The sequence below is a fragment of the Notolepis coatsorum genome (assembly GCF_963971535.1).
Source record: "Notolepis coatsorum genome assembly, chromosome: 3".
Classification (NCBI taxonomy): domain Eukaryota; kingdom Metazoa; phylum Chordata; class Actinopteri; order Aulopiformes; family Paralepididae; genus Notolepis; species Notolepis coatsorum.
Window position 1 is genome coordinate 170,861,709 of NC_140167.1, and position 15,000 is coordinate 170,876,708.

Here is a 15,000-nt window from a genome sequence, read left to right on the forward strand (position 1 = left end):
ATGATGATGATAATGCACGTAGCGAAGCTGCAATTTATTCCCAGGCAATTATCGAAATGTAGTAATGTTCAGTGTTAATTTCCCATGCTCTCTCCAAGAGAGGGGTTGAAAGACTATTGGGTCTGCAATGTGATATAATAGTGTTGTTATTCATTGTTCTGACCGCTGTTTCCTCTCTCTCTTTCTGAACTGCAGGTCCCAGCAGGCACCAGGGAGCCCCGCCCACCTAACAGTAGCCCCGCCTTCATCAGTACGCCAAGCCACGCCCATCTGCTGGCCGAGATGATGCAGTCGCACATGGTCAAAGACATGTGTCTGATAGGGGCCAAGGTAGCTATAGCGCGCACGCACACTAGGGATGGGCATCGGTTTTAGACATTCAATTATAAAAAAAAACGAATAGTTTATGCGAAGATCGTTTTGTAAATATAAAATATATTTTCCCGGCATATTTTTCCCGGCACCTGCACTGTGTAGTGTATTGAGAGGGAGCCTATTAACTGTTAAACCACTGAATGGCATGCAGGGTACAGCTTGCTAGCTAGCCAGGTAGTATAACAGTAGCATAACAAGCTCACGCATTTCAAGCAGACAAGCTGGAAATACACTAGCCTGGTCCGCTAGCGTTAGCTGTTAGCAATGACAGCAGCCAGCTAGCTCGCTTGTTGGATTATCTCACGTTCGCTATTAAGTAAACGTGGAAGCGTCAGACATTTCAATCACCAACAATGTAACTTTCGGAATGAATGCTTTTGTTCCTGGAAATAACATTAGCCAGGTAGCTCACTTGTTTGATTACCTCCCGTTCGCTATTAAAGTAAAAACAATATCATATAATCGATTAGCAGTGACTACACTAGGGCTGACCTCGACTAGTCGAATAGTTGACTAATCGATCGAAAGGAGCCATAGTCGACTGCCTCTCATTCTTTCCAAAAGCAAAGAGGCCTAGAAGCGTGGCTAACGCTAATGGCGTGCATACCAGAGAGGCTAATTGCCTAAGAAAACGGGCACAGAGCCACTGAAAGAGGATTTCACCCGTCTAATGAACACACTAGACTAGACAAATATCAAGATGTAACCAGAGGACCAATTGCATGCTTTCGCAGAGGACAAGAAGCCTTCAGTCGACTCCTTCAGACATTAAGAACCCCCCACAGCCCAAATGGAATGGAATGAGAAAAAGAATGTTAACACTTTGACTGCCATGAAACGTCTTTTGACGTCATTGCGGGCCATGCTCAAGTTGCCGGAGGACGCTGTACAGCGTCCTTATATCAATATTTAAAAAATCTGCGATCTGATTCATATGTCCCCTCCGCTGGCCTGAGATCCACCAGCAGGACCCACTGAGCTCTCTGGCGGTTCAGGAGCGCCATCTGGTGGCCGATCGGCGCAATCGCCAAACAGGATGTGCCATAGAGGTTGTGCTAGACGTCCGTAGTACTTCCGGGCGCTCGCTATAGGTCATGGGACTCTGGCTCGTCACGCTACACAGTGATCGATTGGCAATAACTCGATAAACAACATGATTTGGACGTATATACCATTATACAAGCTGGAGATGGACCGGGTAAAAATATATCCCATAATGATAAGATTTCTACTCTACGATGATCGCCCAACGGCGCGCGGAGACTGGGGTGAGTTTCAGCGTGTAACGTTACCGTCTTCGATACTAACTGCTATTATCAACATTTGACCCACATTAGATGATTGGTATAACGCTGCCCACGGAATTATAAACGCCCCCTCGCCCATCCGGTCAACATCAGATGACGTGTAGTAACTTCTAGAAGTACGTCTAGTTGGAATTTTTTATATCGCGCTGATTGCCATCAAACTGTATTTCATCATCAATATAATGCATTTGGGGCTATATATCACGTTCTGGAGAAAGCTGCAGAAAGAGATGAAAACATACTTATACATTAGACCATACTTTACTATGAATATGTGAATGAAAAAGTTTAACGTTGCTACACAATGAACAATACATATAGGACTTTGAATGGGCCCTAATAATGGCAATGTAGCAATAGAATTTAAAAAGTTATAGCCCTGCAAAGAAGGGGACTTTCTCCATAGACAAATAGAGCTGGCAATCTATGGTATATCATGAATTTAACCTTAGGCAGCCAAAGTGTTAACTATCGTCAAATGTTGGCCAATCAAAGTCGACTATACAAATCCTTAGTCGGGGACAGGCCTAGACTACACACACACAGAGACATAAACAGAATCACACATTGAACATGAGCCGCTCACATTTAATAACACTGTTTTTCTGTCCTGAAGGGTTGTGGCAAGTCGGTGATAGCCAGGGAGTTTGCCGACATGCTGGGTTACAGCATAGAGCCGGTCATGCTCTACCAGGTAACGACTCACCACACTCATCTACCGCTGCATCCGGCACACCCACCGCCTTTTACAGCACCATGTACAGTTGTCTGATCAATTGGGGAAATTTGGGGGGGTCATAATAGCATGGGGGGGGGGGGGTACAGGTATGGGCAGGGTAATAGTAGAAACACATAACTACAGGCAATAAAATTAGATCTGAATATAAAAATATGAGAAAAAAATAAACAGTGTAAAAACAATATAATTAACTCTGAATATAAAAACGTGAGAAAATTAAACGGTGTAAACAAAGGTGCAGATGAAGGTCTGTATGCCCTATTGTTATATTATACGTTACAATAAATATAGGCAATACAAAATTTGAATCTGAATATGTACTAAGAGTAAAAGTAAAAGAAAACGGTACACAAGGTGCAGTATACACAAGGTGCAGTATACACAAGGTGCAGTATATACACAAGGTGCAGTACACACAAGGTGCAGTATACACAAGGTGCAGTATATACACAAGGTGCAGTATACACAATATGCAGTATACACCAGGTGCAGTATACACAAGGTGCAGTATACACAAGGTGCAGTATATACACAAGGTGCAGTATACACAAGGTGCAGTATACACAAGGTGCAGTATATACACAAGGTGCAGTACACACAAGGTGCAGTATATACACAAGGTGCAGTATACACAAGGTGCAGTATATACACAAGGTGCAGTATACACAAAGTGCAGTATACACAAGGTGCAGTATACACAAAGTGCAGTATACACAAGGTGCAGTATACACAAGGTGCAGTATACACAAGGTGCAGTATACACAAGGTGCAGTATATACACAAGGTGCAGTATACACAAGGTGCAGTACACACAATGTGCAGTATACACAAGGTGCAGTATACATAATGTAATGTGCAGTATACACAAGGTGCAGTATACACAAGGTGCAGTATACACAAGGTGCAGTACACACAAGGTGCAGTATACACAATATGCAGTATACACCAGGTGCAGTATACACAAGGTGCAGTATACACAAGGTGCAGTACACACAAGGTGCAGTATACACAAGGTGCAGTATACACAAGGTGCAGTACACACAAGGTGCAGTATACACAAGGTGCAGTATACACAAGGTGCAGTATACACAAGGTGCAGTACACACAAGGTGCAGTATACACAATATGCAGTGTAACTGAGGGGTACAATTCCCTGACTGTATTGATAAGTATGGTATCATTAAACCACTACCGCTCTATGTACTTTAATTACTGGCCATACAGTACACGATATCTAAGTATGATGAACACTTTCCCACATATGAAATCAGGTCCACACAAAGGTAATAGTCAAATATTTAATATATAGCAAAAGGTACATATAATAGTTACTTATTACATTTATGATTTGAATTGAATGCTCTTGTAAGGCAAATGAGTACTCGTATGCAAATCAACACTGAATGTCCAATCTCTGGTTACACAGGAAGCAAGTATACAACCTGGCTCTTAGGGGATTATAGCGATGGTCACTTAATGATTATAGCTGGATAATATACTGAAGGGGTCCCGCCGGTTGTAAGCCAGTAGGGGGGGTAGGAGAGCCGTCGGCTGTATCCCGTCTGGTCAACGATTTCCAGGGAGAGTTCAGGTACAGAACACAGTGCCCGTAGAACCTTGATCCACAGATGAATACACTTGGGCTCTCTTGTAGACGATAGCTGTAGCTGTAGCTTTAGGTCCACAACGAAGAAGAAGCGAGGCGACCTCAGTCTGGTCTGAGCGCCGTCTCACCTTGGCTCCTCTCGGGGTAAATCCAACACTCACTGGTGTTGGCGATTATCCGCTCCACAAATCAAAGCACCAAAGCAAATAGATATTCCATGCCGTATAGGGCTCAGCAGTCGTCGGGGTAGGTAATCCAATGTGCAGGTCCACTCGTCCTCGCCCAGAACTCCTCGGATGAAAGCACCACGCGTGGTCTGCCCAACCTGGTTAAGACTCTAGATAACGCGAGGAAACGATGGGGGTGCTGCTCATTTTAGAACTCTAACCGAACGATGCACCATACATAATAGACTATTATTACTTAATAGAAATACGGTGCCAAACTCTGGCAATTCAGCTATTAATTCGCACGAGGTCTCACTGCTATTCTAAGGCCAAACAGGCCATACTACACCGCACGTGGTATCGTGGGGTGAGGCTTCACGTCTTGTTACTTAGTTGGGTAGAAGGGTAAAGGACTAAGAGGAATTCTACATTTCTTGCGCCATATTTATATGCACAGTGGACAAGTAGTGCCGCTCTGCTTTCGGTAGCCGTATTCCTGCGCGGAGCTGAGGCTAGTAAAGGCATGTCTCGTCGGTACCTTTGAACTTGAACGCCAGGGGCTTGTCCCTGGCACCTGGTCCTTTTGTCCAATAAGAGAATGAACTATTATGGGCTGTAGTAGAATAAAGGGATATTCCGTATATATGTACAAGGAATATACAAGGGATATCAAACGATATACAAATACTATTAAATATATATCCATAAATAAATATATATATTCGGTTTAATCTGATCCTTCACAACAGCCGCCCCCTAATTAGTCCCACCTAATTAGCTGAGCAGAGACAGATTAACCGCACTGTCCACTACTCAATGTCCGCTGTAAGGGTCAGTCAACTCACAAAGTCATAGGGTCATGGTCGTCATCAATAGTATCAGGGAGCCTTGGCAGTTCTATTAGCCTCGCCACGGGTCGGGTGTAAGTCCGTCCTTGGACGAGCACTTCAGCTGCTCGGACCTTTCCATCGGCACCGGTGATCACTTTGCTTACGCGGCCAGCCGGCCACATAGCTCTGGGTAGTGACTGGTCGATGATCATGACGACTGTTCCTTCTGTCAAATTGTCTCTCTCTTTTACCCACTTCTGGCGGGTCTGTAGAGACGGTAGGTAGTGGAGTAGGAAGCTGTTCCAAAACTTATCAGCCAGTACTTGACTGTACCTCCACATTCTTCGGCCGTTCGCTTCTTCAGGCCTGTACATTGTCTGTGGTAGCGCGGGGTCCAGCCGCCCCATCAAGAGGGTGTTGGGGGTGACTGGGTCGACATCTGCTACATCACTTGAGACGTAACCGAGGGGCTTTGAGTTCAATACTCCCTCGATCTCCGTGAGGACTGTCATTAGGACTTCTTCCGCCACAGTCTGGGCCCCAAGCACGGCGTACAGGGCTGTCTTTATGGAACGTACTTCTCGTTCCCAGGTTCCACCGAAGTGAGGTGCGTTCGGGGGATTAAACTGGAAGTCAATCTGGGATGGAGCGAGGTGGGTCTTAAGTTCTGGGCCCATAGCTTGGAAGCTCTCTCTCAGCTCTCTTTCTCCGCATTTGAAGTTTGTCCCGTGATCAGACAACAATGTAGACGGTTTTCCTTTCCGTGATGTGAATCTTCGGAAGGCCATAAGGAATGAGTCTGTGCTCATGGTTGGAAGGAGTTCGATATGTATCGCTCTGGTGGTCATGCATTTGAATACAATACCCCACCGCTTCTCGGTTCCTCTTCCTCTCTTTATATACAGCGGGCCAAAACAGTCCATACCGGTGGAGTGGAAGGGCTTGTCGCCGAGTCGGAGGCGACAGGGAGGTAGGTCAGCCATCCGGGGTATACTGGGCTGCGCGCGCCACTTACGGCAGTCTAGACAGGTTCGCTGGAAGCGCTGCACTGCTTCTCTCCCTTGCAGTATCCAATAACGACGTCTGATCTCTGCGAAGACTCTCTCTGCCCCTGCGTGGTGCACATCCTCGTTGTATTTCTTTATGATCAGCTCTGTGACCTTGTGTCGGCTGTTCAAGACTATCGGGTACTTAACGTCATCCGGTAGGTCTGGGGCTCTCCGCAGACGACCACCCACTCTGATGAGATTATGGGCGTCGCTCTCGGGGGCCAGGTGAAGCAGTCTGCTGTCTGATGGGACGGGCTTTGCTCCCTGTAGACAAGCTAGCTCATCGGGGAACGAGTCTCTCTGGGCTCGTTGTAGTAGAAGGAGTTCTGCTTCTTCGTAGTCAGCTGCTGAAATGTCAATTGTGGGCTGAACCTCTGGGTGGTGCCACAGAAATGTCTTTAGCTGCGCACTCTCTAGGGTGAGGCAATCGTCTAGAACCGGGTCTGTGGGGACGAGTGTGTGTGTCAACCCACAGAACATAGGTTTCTTGTTCTCTGCCTCCTCTTTGCTCGCCTCCCGTGGGGTGGGTGTAGGCCACTCTTCTTCGGGGAGCTTGAGGAACTCTGGCCCGTCACTGTAGAGGTTGGGACGGGTGAGGTCATCCAGGGACATTCCCCGGGTGATGACGTCAGCTGGGTTGTGTTTGGTGTCCACATACCGCCAGCTGGTTACTTCTGTTAACTCTTGAATCTCGGTGACTCTGACTCCCACGAAGACCTTGTATCTGCACGAATCAGACCGGATCCATGTGAGTACGGTCGTGGAGTCTGACCACAAGATTGTTCTTTGCACCGGAATGGTGAGTTCACGTTGGATTAACGTGGCGAGCTGCGCTCCTGCTAGGGCTGCGCAGAGCTCTAGGCGCGGGATAGATTGTTGCTTGCGTGGGGCTATTCTTGAGCGAGCCAGGATGAAAGCAGTATGTATTTCTCCTCCCTCCTCTTGGGCACGCAAGTAAGCCACCGAACCGTAGGCTACTTCGGAGGCGTCGCTGAATACGTGCAGGTCGATCTTGCATGTCTCTGGCCTCACTGTGGGTGGGAAGTAGCTGCGGCGTATATTAACACCGGGGAGTGAGCGGAGTTCCGTCTCCCACTCTCTCCATGTGGATGCAAGGTGTTCGGGTATGGGGTCGTCCCAGCCCTGGTCTTTGTCCCATAGCGCTCTTACAATCATCTTTGCCCTGGTGGTGTAAGGTAGAATACATCCCAACGGGTCATATTGTCTGGCGAGTGTTCTGTATACACTCCGTCTGGTGGTCGGTATTGCCGTCGACCTTCCCTGCTCCTTGATCAGGGGTTTGTGTCTATAATGGAGCGAGTCTGTTTTGAAGCGCCAGACTAGTCCTAGTGTCATTTCTTGGGCTTCTCCTGGGATGGTCGCCATCCAGGTATCGCTGCTCGCGGCCTTGTCCTCGGGGGAGAGGCGGCGCAGTACTTGCGGGTCGCTGCTGGCCCACTGCCTGAGATCAAAGCCGCCTTTGATCAGGGAGGCGCGGAGCAGCGCACGACGTCGCCAGTCAATTTTCTTTATGTGTCCCGCTGTGATTAGTTTGTTAATCTCAGCGCGGTACACAGCTTCTTGAGCGGGGTCTTTGGCTAGGCGCCGCTCTGTGTTCAATAGATACCGCTCCGTCGCCTCTTTTGTGGCGTGGAAGGTGGGCATTCCCTCTCGCCTCAGGAGTGGAGTTGCGTATCTCATCACTCCGTTGACGTTGACTCTCTTTGTCCCGTGCTCGAGGAGGGCTATAGCGTAGATATCTTCCTTAGAACGAATATCTTTCTTTTCGTTCTTAAAGGGCATTGTCTCTAGTGTCCATAGCCTCTCTACATGCTGCAGGAGTGTGGTGTCTCCTTCTGTCGCTCTGGAGTGGAGGCAGCTAGTGGCTGCTGTTCGGTTAAGAGACTTGGCGAGGGGGCCTTGTAATGTCCATCCTAGGCGGGTCTCGACTGCTGCAGGGCAACCTCTGGGTCCTGTATGGACCCGGTCTATCGGGACTATGAGGTCTGCATGGTCGGAGCCTATCAGCAGGGTCGGGGTGGCACCGTCTATGAGCGGTATAGGTAGTTGACGCAGGTGCACATATTTCTCCGTCAGCTTGGCGATGGGGTAGGTGTACTGCGATAGTCCTATTTCTTGGCTGGTGAAAGCATTAGTAATCCTGTACCGTCTCTCTGGCTGCCTGCTTGCTGCGATAGTGAAGGAGACATTCTCGCCCTTTATCGTCTTTAGATCTCTTCTTATTGTCCGAATCGTCATCTGGTTCTCGCTCCCCCGCAGCCCCAGCTGGGCCGCAGCGGACGCGAGGAGAAGGGTCTTCTCTGACCCGTCGTCAAGGACGGCGTAAGTGTCCATGACCTTATCTTGGTAACTCAGTGTTACACGGACCACCTTTAAGAGCACCTGGGCGCCGCTGCTGCTAGCGGGGTCAATGTACATAACACTTGCCTTGGTGCTGTTGGATGGTGCAGGCTTTCTTTTGTTACTGTCGTGTAGGACATCCAGATGGGCTCCGTCACACCGACTACACCTCTTCTTTAGGCGGCACTCGGCTGCCATGTGACTGCGCGCACATCGGTAACAGCGCCTGTTGGACTTTATCCACTGACTTACTTCTTCAGCGGTCATCTTCTTGAACTGGTCACATTGTGACAACCAGTGTTCCTTCTCGCAGTACGGGCACACCATCTTCCACTTCTCTTTCGTCGAGGGGGTACTGTGGTTCTTGCTGCTCGGTACTGATTCTGATTGGTGCATGACAGTCACCGATCTTCGGCCATCGTTTACTCTCCTAGGTCCCTCTCTGGAGCTTGGCGTGCTCCGCACGAACGTATCCAGCCGTAGGCTGCTGACTTCTCTCGCCAGGAAGTCGGCTAAATCTAGGAGGGATGGCTCGGGACCGTTAGGATCACGGTGGTCTCTTTGCCGCCTGAATCGCTCCTGTCGGGCGGGCGGCAGCTTCTCTAAAATCCTCTCGACGTTCGAGTTTGCGTATAGTTCGTGCATACCCTTTTCTCGTTGCGCCCCCAGCATCCCTACCAGGGATTGTACTTTTATAGACAGGTCGTCTAGTGAGCGATTGTCTGTTGCTGGGGGTAGGCGGTCGATATGCCTTATCTCCTGTATTACGTAATCCCATATACGTCCATATCTCTGGTCCAGCGCTGCTAGAGCCGCGGTGTATGGGGTCGTAGAGGTGGCATAGGCTAGCGCTATGTTGTGCGCTCGGGGCACTTTCAGGTGCTTCAATAATATTGCATACTTGTGGCGTTCATCAGCGACATCCACCATCATTGTCTCTAAGCACATCCGGAGCTCCGTGTACTGTGCTCGATTCTCGTGGGTGAAGTCTGGAAACGTCGGTGTGCCAATGTATGACGCCATGGATGGCTGGCACATCGGTGAGCGTTGGAAGAGAGGCCTCCTGGGTGAGTCTCTTCTTACGCCTCTCGGTGGGCTGGTACTGGCGGGGTACCATGGCCCGCTGGTCCAGGTGCTATTCCTCGGGACTGGTCGTGCGTCATGCTCACCCGTGAATCGAGTCGGGGGTCTGTAGCGCAGAGCCGCGGGGGTATAGCCTGGGCTGTACTGGACCTCCTGGTCCTGTGGAGTAATGTGCTGCTGTCGGGCTTGACTCTCCTCTTCTCCCTCTTCTTCTTCTGCCAGGTCATCTAGATCCTGTAGTCGTTTATTTAGCCTCTCCGCCGTGTCCGCCGTTCCTTCCTTGTAGCTGGGTCTCACTTGGACCGGTCGGGGAATGAGTTCGGAGGGGGGTGTAGACTCTCTCTGGTGGTCGAGTTCAAGGTCGCCTGCTCGGTTAGGGGAGGGTGCCCTTGACGTGTGTCTTGACGAGGCTCTGGAACCCCTTGTGGAGGGAGGGGGTGTTGCCCTGGTGATCAGCTGCTCCATTAGCTGCGCTTGTAGTCTGTCGCGCTCGGCTTCGCGCTTGGTGAGATCTGCTTCTCTTTGGGCACCGGCAGCGGCGTGCTGGGCGTCGGCCCGGTCTCTTGCCATATTCTCTTCCGTCTGAAGGCGTCTCAGCTCCAGACGTATGTGCTCTTCTTCGCTCCGTTGCTGTGTTTGGAGTCGATCGCGTTCACCCTGAAGTCGATCGCGTTCACCCTGAAGTCGATCGCGTTCGGTAGAGGCTGTCAGGCTGGCGAAGAACGCCTGTGACAGCATCCTCTCCGCTTCGCTGGGGGAAGACGCTTGTAGAGGTGAGCCGCTCCTGGCTGTACTCGTTGGGGAGTCCTGGAGCTCTATCTCCTCGGCGCTCTCCTCATCTTGTTCCGTGCAGAGTTCCACCTCTGGAGGGTTGTCTTCCTCCCGGAGCTCTGGGGGGACTACTTCTTCGGTATTGGCGGGGGGTAAAGTCGTGTCAGTTCCCTCCTGGTCCCCACCGTGAGCTTGGTCAGTTACATTAGAACCCACTAGGGCCTCTGTGGTCGGGGTATCCTGGTTGATAGGGTCGGACATAATTTTACTTTCTACTTTTACTGCGTTTACTGTTTGTAGAAGGCTAGGTAGTTTACTGACGGCGTAATCCTCTAAGTACTGAGGTGGCTGTTGTCTACGTTGCGGGCGTTCTACTTTAGGAGGACCGTTTCGTGGAGTGTTCATCATAGGCCATTTCAATATTAATACCACTATATTAATATTACACTAATTACCATCCGGCTCGAAGGACCAATTGTAACTGAGGGGTACAATTCCCTGACTGTATTGATAAGTATGGTATCATTAAACCACTACCGCTCTATGTACTTTAATTACTGGCCATACAGTACACGATATCTAAGTATGATGAACACTTTCCCACATATGAAATCAGGTCCACACAAAGGTAATAGTCAAATATTTAATATATAGCAAAAGGTACATATAATAGTTACTTATTACATTTATGATTTGAATTGAATGCTCTTGTAAGGCAAATGAGTACTCGTATGCAAATCAACACTGAATGTCCAATCTCTGGTTACACAGGAAGCAAGTATACAACCTGGCTCTTAGGGGATTATAGCGATGGTCACTTAATGATTATAGCTGGATAATATACTGAAGGGGTCCCGCCGGTTGTAAGCCAGTAGGGGGGGTAGGAGAGCCGTCGGCTGTATCCCGTCTGGTCAACGATTTCCAGGGAGAGTTCAGGTACAGAACACAGTGCCCGTAGAACCTTGATCCACAGATGAATACACTTGGGCTCTCTTGTAGACGATAGCTGTAGCTGTAGCTTTAGGTCCACAACGAAGAAGAAGCGAGGCGACCTCAGTCTGGTCTGAGCGCCGTCTCACCTTGGCTCCTCTCGGGGTAAATCCAACACTCACCGGTGTTGGCGATTATCCGCTCCACAAATCAAAGCACCAAAGCAAATAGATATTCCATGCCGTATAGGGCTCAGCAGTCGTCGGGGTAGGTAATCCAATGTGCAGGTCCACTCGTCCTCGCCCAGAACTCCTCGGATGAAAGCACCACGCGTGGTCTGCCCAACCTGGTTAAGACTCTAGATAACGCGAGGAAACGATGGGGGTGCTGCTCATTTTAGAACTCTAACCGAACGATGCACCATACATAATAGACTATTATTACTTAATAGAAATACGGTGCCAAACTCTGGCAATTCAGCTATTAATTCGCACAAGGTCTCACTGCTATTCTAAGGCCAAACAGGCCGTACTACACCGCACGCGGTATCGTGGGGTGAGGCTTCACGTCTTGTTACTTAGTTGGGTAGAAGGGTAAAGGACTAAGAGGAATTCTACATTTCTTGCGCCATATTTATATGCACAGTGGACAAGTAGTGCCGCTCTGCTTTCGGTAGCCGTATTCCTGCGCGGAGCTGAGGCTAGTAAAGGCATGTCTCGTCGGTACCTTTGAACTTGAACGCCAGGGGCTTGTCCCTGGCGCCTGGTCCTTTTGTCCAATAAGAGAATGAACTATTATGGGCTGTAGTAGAATAAAGGGATATTCCGTATATATGTACAAGGAATATACAAGGGATATCAAACGATATACAAATACTATTAAATATATATCCATAAATAAATATATATATTCGGTTTAATCTGATCCTTCACAACATGCAGTATACACCAGGTGCAGTATACACAAGGTGCAGTATACACAAGGTGCAGTATACACAAGGTGCAGTACACACAAAGTGCAGTATACACATGGTGCCCTAACTTGCCCAATAGCAGAACACAGGAGGAGAGAGAATGGAGCGTTTTAGGTTGGTTTTAATGTAGGCACCAAGCAGACAGGTATAACAGTACAGGAATGTGCGAATAGGCGCGAGCAGGTGCAGGTGGGTGGTCCTGGGCACAGGGAGAACATATATTAGGACAAGGCAGGCAACAAGAGAGAGTAGCAAGGCTAGTGTGCGTCGTCGTACCTAGGTTGTTAGGTTAATTACCCTTAGGAGTCAACAGGGCTTATTGCTCCCGTGGGCGGAGAACAAAAGAATTAGAATCTCTCACAAATGCTCAGGAAGTCCCGTTTTTCAAAAATCTGTAAAAATAGAACAAAGACAATTTCGAGTGCATATAGTGTAATCTATATGTATCCTTACTTGCTAAACGTAATACGACTTGTAAATATGTTTAATTCTTGCTAAATTGTATAGTTCTAAATATCCCTGTATTCCCCGAAACTACAACGCGTCACGTACATGCACGCGCGCACACACAAACAGCGCATAGGTGTTAATCACTGAGTGATCTAATATGCATATTCTTCAGCGCGAGAGGGGGGGGGGGGTTGTGTTTCTCACTGTCTGTCGTTGATAATATAATCTGAAGAGGTCCTGCATTATTATTATTATCATTCTCGAGAATACACGCGGACCAGACCGAACGTTAATTTATGAATTAAAAGTAGTCTAACATGCTTTTCATCCTCGCCCGTGTATATACCCACGTCGCGCTAAAACAACATAACTACTGTATGGCAGAGACAGAGTGCGTGTGTGTACGAGTTATGAGTTATCTCGCAGTTCATTCAAGCGCGCATCATGGTGATGACAGCTCTCTAGAGTAGAAAGGTGCGCTCACAGGGGCGTAGCTGGAGATTCTGGGCCCCATGAAAGAATCAATTTGTGGGCCCCCAATCTATTAAAAAATGTGGGGCCCCCAATCTATAAAAAAATTTGGGGCATTTGCTGGGCCCTTGGAATCATCATAACCCCCCCCCCCCCTCTCTCCCTCTCTCTCTCTCTCTCTCTCTCTCTCTCTCTCTCTCTCTCTCTCTCTCTCTCTCTCTCTCTCTCTATCTATTACTATACTATTATATATCTATATATATATATATCTAAATGTCTAAACCTCTGTCTATCTAGTGTGTGTATACACCAGTATCACTGACTACCACGGCAAGCCTATAGAAAATGATTCTATTTAATAATAATAATAATTATTATTATTATAAATGTCTCTCTCTGTTTCTTTCTTTCTTTCTTTCTTTCTTTCTTTCTTTCTTTCTTTCTTTCTTTCTTTCTTTCTTTCTTTCTTTCTTTCTTTCTTTCTTTCTTTCTTTCTTTCTTTCTTTCTTTCTTTCTTTCTTTCTTTCTCTCTCTTTCTTTCTCTCTCTTTCTATTATATTACTATTATATATCTATCTAAATATCTAAACCTCTGTCTATCTAGTGTGTGTATGCATGGCATCAAATCAAAGTGTGTGTTGCTGTAGGCCTGCCTGTATTGATCAGTCACACTATACCCCCATTCAGCCGTAATTGTTCCCTGCTGGGCCTTTGTTTCATGGTGTGAATTAGTCATTGACATTGACATTGACATCACATTGCATTCTGGGAAGGAGTGTAGTTCCCTTATCATTAGCTGAATTCACTGAATTCTCTTCAGAGGCTCCTGCTGCAAATTGGTAATGACTGTACCAGAATGTTTGATAGGACATTGATTGAAAACTATCGTCTCAAATTTGACAATTGATGGCTTATTTTGAAGGTATGAATCTGTAATTTTACATTATGTAACAAAAAAAAAAGAGAATATTCGGAGCTAGAAACGCTAGACCTCAGGGGGTTAACACTGCGACGAGGGAGAACAGGATCTGTGGGCTGATGTAGGGGTTTGTTGATGAGGGAATCCCTCACAGCCGCGCTGATTGATGTCCCTCTGGCAGCGTGGGAATGCTGGGTTCGGATGCTGCCCATGTGGAAGGAGGAGGGGTGAGGAAGACTCTCGCCGTGATTATGACATAACTGGCATGATATACGTCATACGTTGTAGTCCGTGCAGGTTTTGGTGGAGTCAGACACACTGAGAAACTCCTATTCTACATCAGACACAACATTCTGGGCAGAACCCCCCCCCCCCCCCCCCCCCCCTTCTGGATCTTCTTAAAATGTTGGATTAGCAACAACAATGTTTCTGGGGTAAATGATGAGGCTGACAGGTCACTGTTTCTGTATCTGCGACCTCTCAGCCAATTCAAAACGTCACTGGTTTGCATTCATCTAAACAACTGAAGCTGAAATTACCGTTTCGTAACCTCAGTTACACAAACAAAAAAACCTGTGTGTTTGTGAATGTGTGGTTTTTGTGAGTGTGTGTATATGCGTTTGTGAGTGTGTTTATATGTGTTTATGAATGTGTATATGTGTTTGTGTTTGTGAGTGTGTGTATATGTGTTTCTGTGTGTGTGTGTGTGTGTGTGTGTGTGTGTGTGCGTGTGTGTGAGTGTGTGTGTGTATATGTGTTTGTGAGTGTGTGTATATGTGTTTGTGTGTGTGTGTGTGTGTGTGTATATGTGTTTGTGAGTGTGTGTATATGTGTTTGTGTTTGTGAGTGTGTGTATGTGTTTGTGAGTGTGTGTGTGTGAGTGTGTGTATATGTGTTTGTGAGTGTGAGTGTGTGTGTGTGTGTGTGTGTGTGTGTGTGTGTGTGTGTGTGTGTGTGTGTGTGTGTGTA

The 15,000-nt window shown here is 47.6% G+C and overlaps 1 protein-coding gene across 1 annotated transcript in view; it reads left to right on the top strand.

The window, feature by feature from the left end:
* vwa8 (von Willebrand factor A domain containing 8) overlaps positions 1-15,000 on the top strand; it is a 238,558-nt gene that overhangs the window by 128,093 nt on the left and 95,465 nt on the right. Inside the window, exons 11-12 of the mRNA XM_084309724.1 lie at positions 196-330; positions 2,299-2,376. Coding sequence (XP_084165850.1) covers positions 196-330; positions 2,299-2,376 — 213 coding nt within the window. The remainder of the gene's footprint in view (positions 1-195; positions 331-2,298; positions 2,377-15,000) is intronic.